Consider the following 13,580-nt stretch of genomic DNA (forward strand, 5'->3'; position numbering starts at 1 on the left):
GCTTCAACCCATACGCAGAACTTTTCAGAGTTTAGTATCCGTTATCACCATTTGAAACTGAAACTATTATTTATTTAACTTGCTCACAACCCGCTGAAGCTCAGCCACGACGTCATAGTCCTTCTGTTACCTGGGAATGGACCCACGTTCTGTTGTGTTGCATGAGTGTGACATGCTGGAAGATAAGATCCAAAGCTATATATGGTACAGGTGAGGTCATATTTATTTTAGATATGAGAACCTGGATGATTTGTACCTGCTACGCTGGCTGCATAAACCATAACAGTAAGAAGGAACAGACTCTTCTCACCTACATATAAGTGTGTGTGTGTTTATTTTCCCCTGCACTCTTTCCTTATTCTCTTCACTGCAAGGGTCCGCCCTGGCAAAGTCTGCATTGTCCCGTTTCCCATCAGCTACCCCCGTGTGCTTCTTGTCCCCATCAGCGTTTAACCCGTGATTGGAGACAGCAGGCACTGCGCTCTCTGGAGGCCATGTCCAATCAGTAGAACTGAATCTGATACAGAAGGGAGAAAGCCAGGCAAGATCGTAGGCAATGTTTATTTTGTGATAGAAAGAAAAGCTTATTTTTTAAAAATCACATATGAGTATTTGCATATAAATAACAGCCTGCTGGCTGTCAGGGAAGAGAGGGGTTTGAGAAGAGAGAGACAAATGAAGATGAAGTGTCAGGAGAGTAAAGTGCAGGCAAGATGGAGGGAGAGAGAACGGTTTTATCTGCTTGGGAGTAACGGGGGGAGGAGGATGGGAGGTAAATGTCACAGTAATCATTTAATAAGCTGGCCAGCTGGAGTCACCATGCAAAAATATCAATCTTTTCATCTTGATTAAATCTTATTTTTCTTGTATTTTACTAGAAAAAGTCAAAATGACATTTTGTTGAATTCTGAAGGCAGACGAACTGTTTAACTTTCCGTGGGTGCCATGGGAATCTTCAGGTCCTGTTTATAAAAGAGAAGTGTGTTTTTTCTTTTGAATCCGCTGGACTGTCGTGGAGGTTTGATGTTACCTCAGTGTCAGACAAGCTTACCAGAGATGTGGGATTTAGGCTGCCTCAGTTGCTTCTGTCTCCCCGTGTAATCCCGACTGACTCAGAGGTGTTAAGGTCGGGGTCCTGCGAGGCCAAACCACATGTTTGCTGAAGATGATTCTTAATTATTTTAAGCTCAGCGTTTGAGGTAAAGTTCCTGGAAAAACACCACCCAGCTTTATGCTGTAGGCTAATTTCACCCTAATTCTGTCTCCATATGATTATCTTCTGTTTTTTGGGCCCAAATACAGGACACAATGTGAAACTGACAAAATTAGCAGGTATTAGGTAGTAAAATAGTCAAATTAAAGTATTTTAGTGATGTGAAGACAAAACATGCTATCAGGAATAAAATGTCAATAATACGAATATCTGGTAACAACCAAAGTAAGAACATATACTCTATAAAAGATGGAGGTTCACTGGTTTTAAACTCCCCATTTTGAAGCCATCAGCATTAATGTTTTGGCCACTGCTGTGTTATTTGTTTAGTTTTCTGACAGAAGTGACCACATCCATGTGCCTGCCTGTATGTTTTTTGACCGCTACTTGAGCATTATACATTACACGTTACAATTGTCAACTATGCATGTGCCCAGGCAGCAGACTTCAAAAAAGTATAACAGGAATGACGACTCTGCCATCGGGTCTCTAGCTCTCTGTGTTCCTGTGCACAACGGAGTGTATTCTAGCCTTACGGACAGCTGTAATGAGCACAGTTGACCTCAATCAGATGCAGAGTGTGGGAAGAAAACAAAGGGAGGAAATTTTTTAAAAATGCGGGAATAACCTTCAAAATAAAACAGGAAGTAACAGGACAGAATAAACGCATAAAGACGAGCCAAACGACTCATATGAGAAAGAAAGGAAAAATAAGAATACAGTAACAAGGCCCATAAAAGTGTGATCACTATAGAAACTGTGGCTTCAGTTAATGTATAAAACCAATCTTTTCTTGGGAATAAGTTGAGTTTTCCTGTGTGACAAAATGTTAGACAATTCCTTGAACTGTCTTGCTCCCCTGCGTCTCTCTGTGTATTTACAGACCCCTCTTCACACCCAGGTGGTTGTAGATTCTCCTTATTGTTGCCATATGGCCCATAACTGTAGTCATTGTAGCTTTTGCAGGCCCTCATTGAAGCTGTGCCATTACCTGCAGTAGACACCCTTTTATTTCCCTTCTGCATTGTTGAATTCTCTTCTTTTCATACACTATTTCTGAGCCCTGCTCGTTGTTCTAGACATCCTACGGTGTGTCCATGCATATAGGTTACGTCTGAAAGGTCTCTTGCATGCAGAGGAGCAGAGCTGATTGCTTTATTGGCTGATGACTCATTCTCTTTTTTTCAACGTGCTGGAGGTACTTCAATCATGCAGGTAATCTCCCCCTGCACACTGGCAGCCGAGAGGTTACCTTTCCCACACATCAGAGCTATTTTCCTCTTAATTGAGACCCACTCTGCTGCGACAGCGTTTTCACAAGGTGGAAAATGGCAGGTCAAGATTTCAAGACATCTTTCTCCTCCATGCCTTCCTCTCTTGGCAAAAGTGGCTGTGAAGTTGATAAGTTCCTTCAGGGATCCTGGAGCCAGTAGAGTTAAGACACTAGACTTCTCGAGGGCAAGTAAAGGTTTATGTCGCATCACCTCGTAGATTGTATGCGCGTGTAGATTTGACTGCCGATCCTTGTGTGTTTATTTAATCAGCCCAGGCCTAATATATGCGCACTTTTCTGATTGAATTATGCCAGGACTTTTATGGAGGAACATAGTCCCAAACCATCTCCTTGAGAGCTTTTGAGAGAACAGACACTTCGCACGAGTCTCTGTGGTGACCTGACTCAATCTGCATACGATTAACCCTCAGCAGACCTGTAACCCGCTTTATGAGCCCATCACCTCGTCTCCAGAAGGAGCACACTCTCACTCTCCTGTGACAGAAAACTGTGGAAGGAACATGTGACATTTGTTTAGCTTTATTGTGTTGCCCTTTACGCAAGTTCATAGTTCTTTAATGCTTGTTTCATCTTCACATCTGTGCTAGATCTTTACAACACACAATTACGGACAAGAGCTTCCATAAATATTTAGAGATTTCATTTAGAATACATTTTCTGGTTTCTATAAAACTATTCCCACAAAAGTGGATGCTAATTCAGAAAAGGTAGTTTAGTGGAAAAATAGCTGTAGCTTGATTTGCAGCCCGATTGTTTTGAAGATGTGGGTTTCAGTAAAAGGAAATACCTTAAATTGTGGCATGCACCAATTTAGTTTTTAAAGAAGTCTTTCTTTGACTTGAACTTGCTTTCAAACTTTACTATGCTCGTTTTGCCTTGAAAACTTTGCAGATGATATACCCAAGTAGAAGTGATTACCTTCAGCATCAAATTGCTTTCAAGCGAGCACCTTAATATCCACCTCAGTTCTTCATGGCATAGATTCATAAAGGTGCTGGAAACATTCCTCAGAGATTTTGGTCTATATTAACATGATAGCAAGTTTGTTGGCTATACAACCATGAAACAAATCTCGTGTTCCACCACATCCCAAAGGAGCGCTATTGGATGGAGATCTGGTGACTGTAGAGGTCGTTTGAGTACAGTGAAGTCACTGTCATGGCTAAGAAACTAGTTTGACAAGATTTGTGCTTTGTGAGGAGGACCTTGTTGAACAATAATGCTCAGGTAGGCTGTTGAGTTGAACAGTTAAACTATTGAACTATGAAATTTGAGACTCGTAAGACCTTTTGTGGAGTTTTTTCAATTGTTTTTGAAAAGTTTTTTCAATTGTTTTTGAATTGTTTTTTCAATTGTTTCAAACAGGCTCACCAAGTGTTTTGGTGAGCCTGTGTGACCTGTAGCCAGACTTACCTGTTCTTACCTGACAGGAGCATCAGTCAGTGTGGTCTTCTGCCACTGTCGCCCATTTGCTTGAAAATTTGAGGTCTTGTGCATTCAGAGATGCTCTTCTGCACACTCCAAAGCAGTTCAAAGCAATCTGGACATTCTCCTATGACCTTTGACCACTAAAAGGTATTTTTACCCAGACAACTCACTGGATGTTTTCTCATTTCCCCAGACTATTCCATGCAAACCTCAGAGATGGTGATGTGGAAAAATCCCGGTGGATCATGCCATGCTATGTTCAAAATCCCTTAAATCACCTTTCTTCCTGCTCCTGATGCTCGGTTTGCTCTTTAACATGTCATCTCAACCCACATTGAATTGCTGACCTATAATTGGCTGATTAGATATTTGCATCCACATGTACCTAACAAAGTAGTCAGTGAGGGTCTGTATCACCCTCCTGGTTTGGGTGTAGTCACAAGCACAAAGCATGAAGGGTAGCCTTTTTATAAATGAGGCCTGTGTATTTTTGCACACTTGGACAAATGAGACAAACATGGCTAACATAAAAACAAGGTGTGCTTGACAAATGGCCCTGTCTTTGCTTAATGGTGTCGTTAAGTCAGGAATGGAAGACCCTATTTCGATGTGTCATTGAATGCAGCTCTATAAAATCCTGATTTTGATGCAGAGTGAGGTTCAAACACTTGTTCTGTGATCATTTGGCAAAACGTGGCAGCTGACACTTAGCAGTGACCATTTGTCCAGCTGACAAGCAGGACCGTTGCAAGCTTGGACAGACTAAACACTCCCCCCACCCCTTTTCTTAAACCTATGCGTCATGGGAGTTTGAGGATGAGACACAGGCGCAGACATTGGTTACGAGTGTTCCAGACGCTGAAGTGCTGCCGGAGTTATTATCACTCAGCAGATTGGCCAATTCCCGCACCAATTGTGATCCAGCAGAATGGAAATCTGGTGCGCAGGGAAATGTTCATCGAGTTCAATTAGGCTTTGTACCATGTTTGTTTCCTGCCAACAGATCATGCAGAATCCCTACCCTGGCTTGCCGAAATGAATGATAACTCTCTGTCAAAACTCTGAAACGGACAATTTGAGGATTGGTGGAAGATAAATACAACAAGACCTTTAAACAGCCGGGCTGTAGTTCAACTTTACAGAGAAATTAATGTTTTTCTCTTTACTTCTTCTTTCTAGAGATATTTTCAAAGCCATCCAGGTTGGTCAGAACATCTTTGATCTCACAGTAATTTCACGGTTGAAATGACCTCGTGTTACATCTTTAGTGCTGTATTTCAACTACTGGACCTTTTTATCAGACACCCACGAATAGGTACAAAATTATTTTTCAGTCTGACGATTGTCACTTTGATTACAAATACCTTTTCTTTCTATGTAACTAAAGAAGTTTACTCTACTGCCTCTCTCTCATTCTCAGAGAAATTATTTTTCTTCAATAAAATGGAAAATATGCAGCTTTAAAGAAATGAGTGGACTGAATATTTGTTTGCAGTCCTGATGGGAAAGGCAGTGACAGAGCCAGGCTGGTGGATGTTTAACAGCAAAGCGTTTACTGTGGCCTTTTTTCTTTTCTCCTTTTTCTTTGGTACCAAATCCAGTCTGCTCAGCCAAAAAGTACTTCTGAGTAAATCTATCTCGTTCTCTTCTGTCTGGGCTGCCAGAAAATGTTAGAGGGTGGAAAGACAAATTTATTGGTCAGTTAGCAGAGCTTAGAAGAGTAGTAGATTCCCCTTCATATTTCTAAGTAGTTCAGATCCCTCACTTAAAGACCCTATACAATACAGTTTCCCTATTTCATTTAAAAATAGCATTGATTTCCGTGGTATACAAAACAATTGCAACTAAGCCACATGATGATTTCATTATAGTTAGAATTTGCCTTGGGTATATACTGGGTTTCCCGGACAAATTTCGGAGAATCATCCCAAAGAAATCAAAACAATCCCTGTTTTAAAATCCCACCTCCTAGGTGGTCTTCAAGAGATCACCTGGTTTCCTGAAAAGCCTAGTTTTAGATTGCTCTGACCCACTTGCATTGTTAGGGTTAATGTAAGGGTTCTGTGTTGTGCAGAGCCCACTGTTACATTTAGACATTACGAACTCCTCTACTGATGACCGCTGTGTAGTCTCTAGGGGTGGGGAACTTCAGGCCTCAAGGGCTGGTGTCCTGCAGGTTTTAGATATCGCCCTGGGTCAACATACCTCAGTCAAATGATTAGTTCTTTAGTTGGCCTCTGGAGGACTTCAAGACATGTTGAGGAGGTATTTTAGCCATTTTAATCAGCTGTGTTGTATCAAGGACACATCTAAGACTTGCAGGACACCGGCCCTTGAGGCCTAGAGCTCCCCCACCCCTGCTGTAGGTGGTGTTTTGATGCAGTTCTCATCTGCAATGATCACCCTCCATATAAAAGTTGGCTCAGTTTAATACAAATGTTATAAACCTTAGACAGATCATGACCTCAAGGGACTCATCCAAATTTAGCAGGAGTACTGGAACACTGGCATCACTTAACAAGTTGATATCCTGGAAAGGAGACGAGCATATATTTGTCGTTAAACTGTTAGAACGGGTCTTTGCATGAGTAGGAGTGACTCCTGTCGGAGACGTTCAGGGTCTCCAGAGCAATGAGTTGCAATGACTTTCCATTGACTCATTGGGTAAGGATGTGAGTTTATCCATATCTGTGTTTTGGTCCTAACACCTGAAAAGAACAGTAGAAGAAGCCTCACAGTATCTCTGTACCATCTGTGGATGTAAGTAAAAACCTAAGAGACGTATCAGAAACATAATCTGTTACTTTGTGCATGCTTTTGCTAAAGTATTTCATCTTTGTTGGAGCTGCTGCCTGCTTGTCTAACCTTTTACACTCTCCTGATGTTTTTATTAGTTGTGAGATTAAAACACTTCAGAGTCTCAATTAGGACACATGATTAGAAGTGAAACCATCTTGGCTGTGGTTGTCTTACCTTAAGCCTTCAAGTTATTATCGTCCACAAACTAATTAGCAAGTTCTCGATAAGCGAGGCTAGACCCGTTGTTGCCATAGAAACTGTTAGACTTAATAACAGTGAAAAGGATTGTGCTGTTGGGCAGCTCACGGAACGCACCCCGCCCTCTCCATCATTTGAATTTGCTTAATTCTGTTTCTAGTTATATGCTCTTTGTACAATTTTAGGTTGTATTTTTCATTGTCTTGCTGCCAGAGAGACACATTTAATTGAGGAAATCAGAGAAAGGTTTAGGGGGTCGCGTCAGAGCGTTGCATCTGAATGTGGGCTTCTCAGACTCGTTTAATGAAAGCAGCAACTTATTGTTGCTGATTTATGATGAAGTCAGATGAGGCAGATTTGGAACAGCTGCTGCCTGTAGGTGAAATGAACTGTCAGAGCTGCCTAACTGTGAAAAATAAAAGACTAATAACAGAAATTTAAAGGCATTGTTCAGCCCCAAGTTCTATAACGCTGCGTGTTGTAATTGAGCATTTTTGATTAGGTGAATTCCAGAGTTAGTTTTGTGACAAAGTGCTTTCTTTCTTTCTTTCTTTCTTTCTTTCTCTTGTCTATACTTTTTTTTTACCCTGTCGCATCTGCTTAACTGATTTCCTGTTTCCTGTCTTATTCTAACAACTTCAGTATGACATAGATGAAGTGAACTATTGCTGAAGTGAATACCAATTAAGTGACGAACAGAAAAGAATCACCTATCATGCAAGGAAATTAAGCACGGACAAATTAAATTCCTTAAGTGCTCAGGGAAGAAATGACCATTTGGGCCTGCGTCACTCCCTCACTCCTAGGCACATAGATTGGATGTGCTAAAATAAGTGCAAATAGGAGACAAATTAAAGGAAAAAGATTTGAATCCTCGAAAAAAGCAGGAAAATAAAAAATTGTGAAGATGCAAATTGACTGATCTGAAATTGTTATGTTGTCATAACATACAGAACAATATCTAACCATGTAATTTAAAACAAGAAATGACTGAAAAACATGTATGACACAAATTATATATATATACATATATATCGTTGAACATGTGTGGATGGAATCTTAAATCCATGTCTTTCTATCACAGTTTCTTATGCTACATTACTGTGCAGAAGTCTTTAGCCAGCCCTTAATTAAAGATAGCCTACGAAGTCATTCCCAAAGAGTTATTAACATCAAACTTGGCATATCTTGTCATGGTGTGTTGTATGTCTTATGAGGAAACTGGACATGTGGAAGACAAAAGAAAAAATGACAGACTAAAACAAAACAATTAAAAACTATCCACAACAGTATCTGAAAGTCATGTCCTTAGGAAGTCCAGCAAATACCTGACACATGACCTGAGAGATTCATCCATCCAATCCAAATGTCAAATCTTTGGTTAAATTCTGCTGTCAATATGTGCAGAGAAGGTGAGAGGAGAGAGGTACAACAGTGAGCGTCTATAACCATCTGTAAAACATGATGGAACCGCTGTGATGGTTTGGGGCTGAACTTCAACCAGCAGTGTTCTATCAATCAAAACTGATAGAAAACAGAAATGTACTGGCAGATTCTGATCTGCAATGTAATGCCATTGTATACTGTATAAAAGTATACCTTGACAGAAAAGCACACAATGCTACACAGTCAGTATGGATTGGCCTCCCAAGAGCCCAAACCTCAAAGTTATTGTAGCAGGCAGCCAACATCCAAAGAAAGTTTTGAATGTCCTTCAAGAATTCTGAAGAACTATTCCTGAAGACTACTTAAAGTAATGACAAAGCTAGCTAAGAGAGTTCAGGCTGTGCTGAAGAATAAAGGTGGTAATACCAAATATTTACTGTCAGGCTTGTTAGAATTGTACCAACTCCAATTTCTCCTTATATACTGTATTTCCATGTACATTTACATATGAAGAAATGAAGGGTGACTCAACACTTTTGCGTAATACTTTATATTAAAGGTTTTTCAGGTGGAAAAGTATATATTTCATGAGACTGTCATGAGAAAAAGCAAAGTCTTCCTCTTCAAAGTCTCTGTAACTGTGATGGACTTCCACTGGTTCAGATTCAGGTTACTATTTGTTCCCACTGCAGTCACGGGTTATCCATCGTCACATGCAAACTCTCAATACAACCATAACAGACAATTACTAACATAGGATTTGCACATAGTACAAAAAGGTTCAGAAACCTTCGCCTAGAAGGAAAAAACTCTGAAACTCACTCTGCAACGGGTGTGAGTCATAGAGAAAAATTAAAAAAATCTGCCAGCCAACTGCCTGGTGTACATGGATGCCAGGTTCAGCTGTTCCACTGCTGATATCCTGGGAACATCTCCATGTGCCATGATCTTGACATCTTTTTTGTGTACTGTTCTCTTGAATTTCTTTCCCTTTTTTCTTGTTTTCTCCAACATATTAAGCACCCACAAACACTGTTTCCTCCGCGCTCAGCAGGACCCTTCCAGCCCCATACAGTACAGTACAATAACACAAATCAGCATGGTTAATGAATTCCCTGTTAACACCCCTCCCACATTTACCCCCAATAACTGCAGCATGCAGCACACCTCGCTGATTGGCGGTTGAGTTGCTTATTTGGTAAATAAAACATTTGTAGAAGCTCAATTAGCGAGGCCTGTTGAGTATGAGACAGCTGTGCTCACCAGCTGCTTTTTTAAAAAAGAGCTTTGCTACAAGGTGAAGTGAGGAGAAAAGAGAATGTCAGTAACAGGAAGGGAAAATAGTGAAGGTAAGGTGAAGTAGTGTGAAAGCTTGTTTTTCATCAGAGTGGCTTCTTTTTGTATCAAACATTTAAAACTGTTTGTTTGTAGCTCACAAGCATAGGTCTTCATAAAGCTTTAGCTTTATTTAGAAAGTTGAAAGCTGATCATTTTGTTGCAGCAGATTGCAGAAGAATTTGCAGTCTTGGTATGAACATGCATTTTTTGCCGATGCACCAACAAAATAATGAGTAGCTGTTGTGTCAGATATAACTGGAACTATATAAACATGATTGTTTATTCCTGATATTGTCACTAGATTAGACATGTGACCCACGCGTCTTTGGACCGCTGACAACAAACCGGCTACAACAACAACAGCTGGTTATAAGCTGTTATGGCAGCTAACGTTAGGCTCAGGTGTCCTAAAAATCACACTTTCTCTCTGATAAGCAGTTTGCTTACATTCTCACATTGTATAAGTGTCAGAGTCCAACACTGATAGCCAATATTAGTGAATCTTTCTTTGAACAGCTAACAGAAGCTAACAACAGCTAAACGCAGCAAGCTGTTGGCAAGCAGTTAGCAAGAGAAAAGGTTAGCATATCCTCAACAAGTCGTCTTAGTATCGTTGTCACTGGACAGACAGCCACTTCAGTGACTCATCAAGTTGTATCAGATTTCTTTCACAATGTTTTACAGCCTCTTCAGCTGGTATCCAATACGCATGGGCACCAGCAGAGGTCAATAGCAGACTGACGGCCTGAACTCACTACAGATAAACAGTGACCAGAGTTGTTTGTCCTACTGTGGCCACTGTAGCTAGGATTATGCACTTGAATCGAGAACTTAGTTGGCTGAAAACTACAATCTACTGACATTTAGTGGTTAGATTTTACACAGTGTGGCTTTAAGTCTGTTTGTTAGCAATCCTTGCCCTAATTTTGCATTGTGATACAGAGCATATCTCCAGAAAATGCAGCTGCAAAGCATAATTGGTACTTTTTTATTTTTCAGAGAGAAACCTGTCTGTCTGTATTTGCGTGAGTACCTGGATAGCTGTTGATTTTTGTCAGTTCGACAATGCTAACTGTCCAGTGTTCTCTTGAATTTGCAATGGATTTGTGATTCTATATATAAGTACATACATAAAAAAAATAGGCTTTTGGGGGTGATCACGCATGCAATCGTGATTGGTCAGCATGCTTGAAGTCTTTGTCATTTAATTGCTATTTTTGGCTGTTTTCAAAAACAGCTAAAGTAAATTAAAGTCCAGTTTTAAAAAAAAAAAAGTTTTTAAAAATACTATATACATGTTTTTTTGTTTGCAGGAAAACTCTGAGCAAATGTATGAACTACATACCTAATAGTCTGTATATGCTAAATGTCAGCTGTAGCACAAAGTACCACAAAGTTTTTTGGGGGGAGTACTTTGGCAGGTCTGCGAACAGGCAAATAGAAATACCCGGTGTTGTCAACATGGTAGCAGAACAAGTATGAGAAATTCAGTACACGTGTCAAAATGAAGCCCCATTTCGAAGATTGGTGTGGCTTTGAGAAGTCATCAGCATCGGTGTTGAGATTTTTCTCGCCAAAACCTTGCTTGTCACACTGATGAGTACTTACTGTACTTCTGTCTTTTTACATGACTCTCTGCATATTAAAATCTCAAATAGCAACTCTGCTGCTGTTTGTGTGTGTGTGTGTGTGTGTGTGTGTGTGACAGAGAGAGAGAGAGAGATTTCACTGGTATGCAAGAGCTTGGCAAGGATTAAGTATCAATTTGATATTTGGACTTTCTCATGAATCTCATATACACCTTAAGAAGGAAAATAAGTCTGGGAATCCAAAGCACCTCAGTGCTCGCTCTGCATGAATAATGCTTTTCCTATTTAATCTTCATAACTTTTTTTTGACTGACAGTTGGTGGGCTTTATTAGATGTCTTAACAGGAAGACCCCTATTGCTCAGCACTGGCATGCGATCCGGCACCATATGAGACAAGTTCCAAGTTCTTTTTTCCATTAAGAGGAAAGTCTGATAGCTTTCGGAAATGAATGTAGACATACAGCCGCTTCTAATTTTCTCAGGTCAAATGTAGTTTAGTGCCATCACTGCCATTTAAACATATATTGATGGTGGTTTATGCAGAGTTTATTGCTGGTAGAATCAATTCAATATGTGCGCTAGTGACACACAAGTTAAATATATAAATATGGAAATATCCGTAGGTGAAGGCAGGAACCGCTGATTGGAGCCGACAACTTGTGTTGAGGGTTATTTTTAACATTCAAAGGGGCACAGTGGAAATAAAACACTTTAATAGCACATGAATGCATTTTTTCAGGATATAGGACACCTTGTGTCAAAGGCATGCATATATATCCACTTGTGTTCATATTACTGTGTACTTGAAAGGCAAAAACGGGGCTACGATTTTGTGCCGCCTGGAGGAAACAAGCATCATGATTGATTGTAATACGAGGACTGCTTGCACATGGTCCACGAGAACAAATCCCCACTTCTGTGCTTGGTGATAATGCAAATTGGTACATAAAATATCCATGTTTCAATTTCCCTTTTTTTTCCTGTGCTTCTTTTTCAGTGGAAGGCTGCACAGACTGGTCGGTGGACTACCTGAAATACAAAGTGCTTCTGGGGGAACCTGTAAGGATTAAATGCGCTTTATTCTATGGATATATTCGGGCCAACTACACCCATGCACAGAGCACAGGACTTAGCCTTATGTGGTACAAAAGCGCAGGACACGGGGACTTTGAGGAACCCATTAGTTTCGATGGCACAAGGATGAGCAAAGAAGAGGACGCTATATGGTTCCGACCAGCAGAGTTGGACGATGTAGGATACTATTCCTGTGTCTTAAGGTAAGTTTTTTTAAGCAAATTGGGAATTTTTTTTTACCTTCAAAATATGGCATTCAAAGAATGCCATATCCCTCCATTTCAGGATTATTTTTCCAGCAGTATGTCAATAATAATGGGGTAAATAACATTTTCTGGAACCCTATGGGCACAACTAAAGCTGTGTGAAAGTCCCCCCCTGTTGATTTCTAATGGAGTCTATCATCTTTGGCCAAAGGAGCACTAGTCCTTGGTCCTCGGAGTGTCATCTCACAGTACGAAGTCCCTTTGCTTCACTTTATATGTTAAATTATTTCTTTATTCTCCTCTTGGGGACTATTAGGGGCAATTGTTGAATGCATAACTCTTCGACCCTCACTAGTCTTTCTTTGAGCGAGGAGAACGAACAGAAATTCAGTGCGAGGGGAAAAAGCAGTGAAGATAAAAGAAAAGAAACGTAAGGGACTCTTGCTATCTTCGTTTTACACATGCCTGATGGTGGAGGCAGACAGCTGTTTGATTTATGGGTTCCATAAAGTGGTAAAAATTTCTGGCTTCCTAGACGTTTTCATTAACATGAAGGTTGTTGGTGGTCAGTCAGAAAGACACCCGTAACCATTTCTTTCCCTTTTTTCTCTACAGAACAAGGGAAACTTTGTTACATATCAAAGATAGGAGGGTAATCTTTTGGAAGTTAGTAGAATCCACAGAAACATTCATATTTTATGAATGACAGACAATGCGCTCTTGAGCAGTTGCTTTCAGCACAGGGTTCCTTGTGTTTCTCAATTCTAAGAGTATGTAGCCATTACTATTCAGCACCATTAGCACTCTCCCCATTGCTGTGGCAGCCGCCGTGAATAGAAACGGGCTTGCACCAATCCAGCCATTCTCTATTCAGTGACGTTGGCAGCATTTTCAGGAGGTAGGCAATCAGTCAGCTCTGAGTTATTGTGTAATCACGCAGAAAGTAGAGCCATGAGATTTGATTTGGACGAGTACTGTTGCTTTGTCGCCAGTCTGCACCATTCAGAACCAAATTAAAGGGCAACACTTATTTGCCCATCATGGAGAGAACTAA

The 13,580-nt window shown here is 40.4% G+C and overlaps 1 protein-coding gene across 2 annotated transcripts in view; it reads left to right on the forward strand.

Moving 5' to 3' along the window:
- LOC102779280 (interleukin-1 receptor accessory protein-like 1-B) overlaps positions 1-13,580 on the forward strand; it is a 331,658-nt gene that overhangs the window by 110,620 nt on the left and 207,458 nt on the right. For both annotated transcript variants that reach the window (XM_035909888.2, XM_035909889.2), the window contains exon 3: positions 12,244-12,523. In XM_035909888.2, the coding sequence (XP_035765781.1) occupies positions 12,244-12,523 (280 nt within the window). The remainder of the gene's footprint in view (positions 1-12,243; positions 12,524-13,580) is intronic.

Source organism: Neolamprologus brichardi, chromosome 23 (genome assembly GCF_056152115.1).
Source record: "Neolamprologus brichardi isolate AB-2024 chromosome 23, ASM5615211v1, whole genome shotgun sequence".
In the NCBI taxonomy this organism is placed as follows: domain Eukaryota; kingdom Metazoa; phylum Chordata; class Actinopteri; order Cichliformes; family Cichlidae; genus Neolamprologus; species Neolamprologus brichardi.